This window comes from Cystoisospora suis (assembly GCF_002600585.1).
Source record: "Cystoisospora suis strain Wien I chromosome Unknown contig_1543, whole genome shotgun sequence".
Lineage (NCBI taxonomy): Eukaryota > Apicomplexa > Conoidasida > Eucoccidiorida > Sarcocystidae > Cystoisospora > Cystoisospora suis.
In genome coordinates, this window is record NW_027154343.1 from 11,748 (window position 1) to 13,701 (window position 1,954).

General features: G+C 54.2%; 1 protein-coding gene across 1 annotated transcript in view; it reads right to left on the reverse strand.

Annotated features, from left to right (window-relative positions):
• CSUI_003453 (uncharacterized protein) overlaps positions 1-931 on the reverse strand; it is a 3,310-nt gene extending 2,379 nt beyond the window's left edge. The window contains exon 1 of the mRNA XM_068063651.1: positions 1-931. This exon is cut by the window's left edge and continues 931 nt beyond it. Within this exon, the coding sequence (XP_067924369.1) occupies positions 576-749 (174 nt within the window). The 5' untranslated portion in view covers positions 750-931 and the 3' untranslated portion in view covers positions 1-575.
• Positions 932-1,954: the final 1,023 nt, after the last annotated feature.

The window sequence follows — 1,954 nt, forward strand, 5'->3', positions numbered from 1 at the left end:
AAACAAGTGATCATTTTCCGACTAGGGCAACACCGCGAGTGCACCCCCGAGACGCTGGAGATCCCTTATCGAAGGTCTTGCACCGCCGAAGAGATAGCAAGCAAACCCTCGCGACTGCGAGTGAGACGCATCCCCTACATCACCGCGCCAGGCTGATCAACGTTGATGAATCGCAGTCACGCGCCCATGTTGTGTGAGCTGCTTCTCCCGCGCCGCACGACACAGGAAAGCTACTTGCTTGGCCCTTTACTGCTCCTGAAGAATCCGATAATCATCGACCTCGGTACTTCATAGCATGTGCAGATGGCATGCACGAACAGCCGTCGCACGTCAGGTGTTCACATAATCTAACACCCCGGAGGGTACAACCGGCTTGGCCCGGTCCCACGCCTCCGATCTCATGCTTACCACTGTAGGACGAAGTCGCAGGTCGTGCTGGAAAAAAAAGAGAAAAAAACGATGGGACGCTCCGCGGTTGTAGGGCCAGAAACGCACGGATACTTTAGAACGGACAAAGATGCGAGAGAACCCCTGTCTCGGTCACACCACGCCCAAGCAAACAGCACCTGTGCCCTTCACCAGTCAATCTCCCCAAGTTGTTTGCTTACTTTCTGAACAATCGACACAGGCCCATCCCAGCACTCCTCTGGAGGTCTAGGACAGCTGTCTACACAGCTCCCCCGTTGCACGTTTTTTGGTTGCTTCTCAACCCTTGACCACTCGGCTGGCCTTTGCCAGAAAATTCGCATTCGATTCGAGTGAAGCCTTCTTGCTGACAGACTCTACGACGATGTGGCAGCTAAGGGAAAGTTTTTTCAACAGTCAACTCGTAGCTCAGTTCAGGTCACTGGCAATGGCCCACGAGAAATACTAGAGCTCGATCATCCAACAGACCAGGGCGCGAAGCACCAGTCGGGCAGCTTACTATTGCGGCGTTGATTGTCTGTGCACAAACACATAGACAGTCAGCAACGAATAAACACGAATCAAAGCAGACTCGAGAATGGAAAGTTCCTTTACGTTATTTTGACTGCTGTCCCGCAACCGCCCAAGTGAACAAGGCGGCAGCGCACACGCAACAACCGCTCAGCATTCTACGCTTTCCAACCGTGAGCTGAGTTCTTGGTCAAGTGGGAGCTCACCTGCAACTGGATCAAGAGGCAGAGAAGGCACGGATCGACAGGGACAACGTTAGTGTGTCCCCTGGTGGCACTTCATCAAAGAGCATATTCGGGCGCTTTCACAACTTCTTAGGTATGGTGTCTTCCAGGGGAGACGGTAAAGGGGCAGTCACACCTATTTCATGTTGCAGCCATTTGTTGACGTCATGACAGCATCTCCAGACGACATCCAGCAGCGTCATAGTCATATCCTTACCCTTGCGAATGTTGATGAGACAAGGGGAAACCGGGACACAAAAACACTGGGGTTTGCCCTCTAATCACTCACGAAACAAAGCAAGCTCAAGGGGCAGAGTACGCGGAGGCAACGAGTACTCCGCGCTCGGAAAAAGACGCTCGGGGCCCGAAAACGGGGTCGCATGAGAACGCGTACCGGCCGGCAACGCAAGAAACTCAAAGCCACATACTCGCTTTCTGTCAGCGTGGCGTCACGAACAACACGGCGGAGTACGGACTGCGACCCCCCAAGCTAAAGCAAGCCCCGGGACATACGTGCCAAAAATGAAGGCAGCTTGCGCACACCGGGACCCCGCTGATCCGACCCGAGCATGGTCAGGGCAAGTGTGTAGGGAACTAGCTCCTGGGCCGAACTCTCTCACCCTGCAGACAGTTCACAACAACGCCCCGATGAACCCCGTGAGAGCATTTCAGTGACTGTTGAGAGACGTGGAAAAGGTACAGCCGCATACCGAATTCGGTAGTCGGTTAACGTGGCGATCAGTCCGTGCGCCACAAAACCTTCTCCCCCCGGAGAAGAAGCGCTCCTTGAGGAA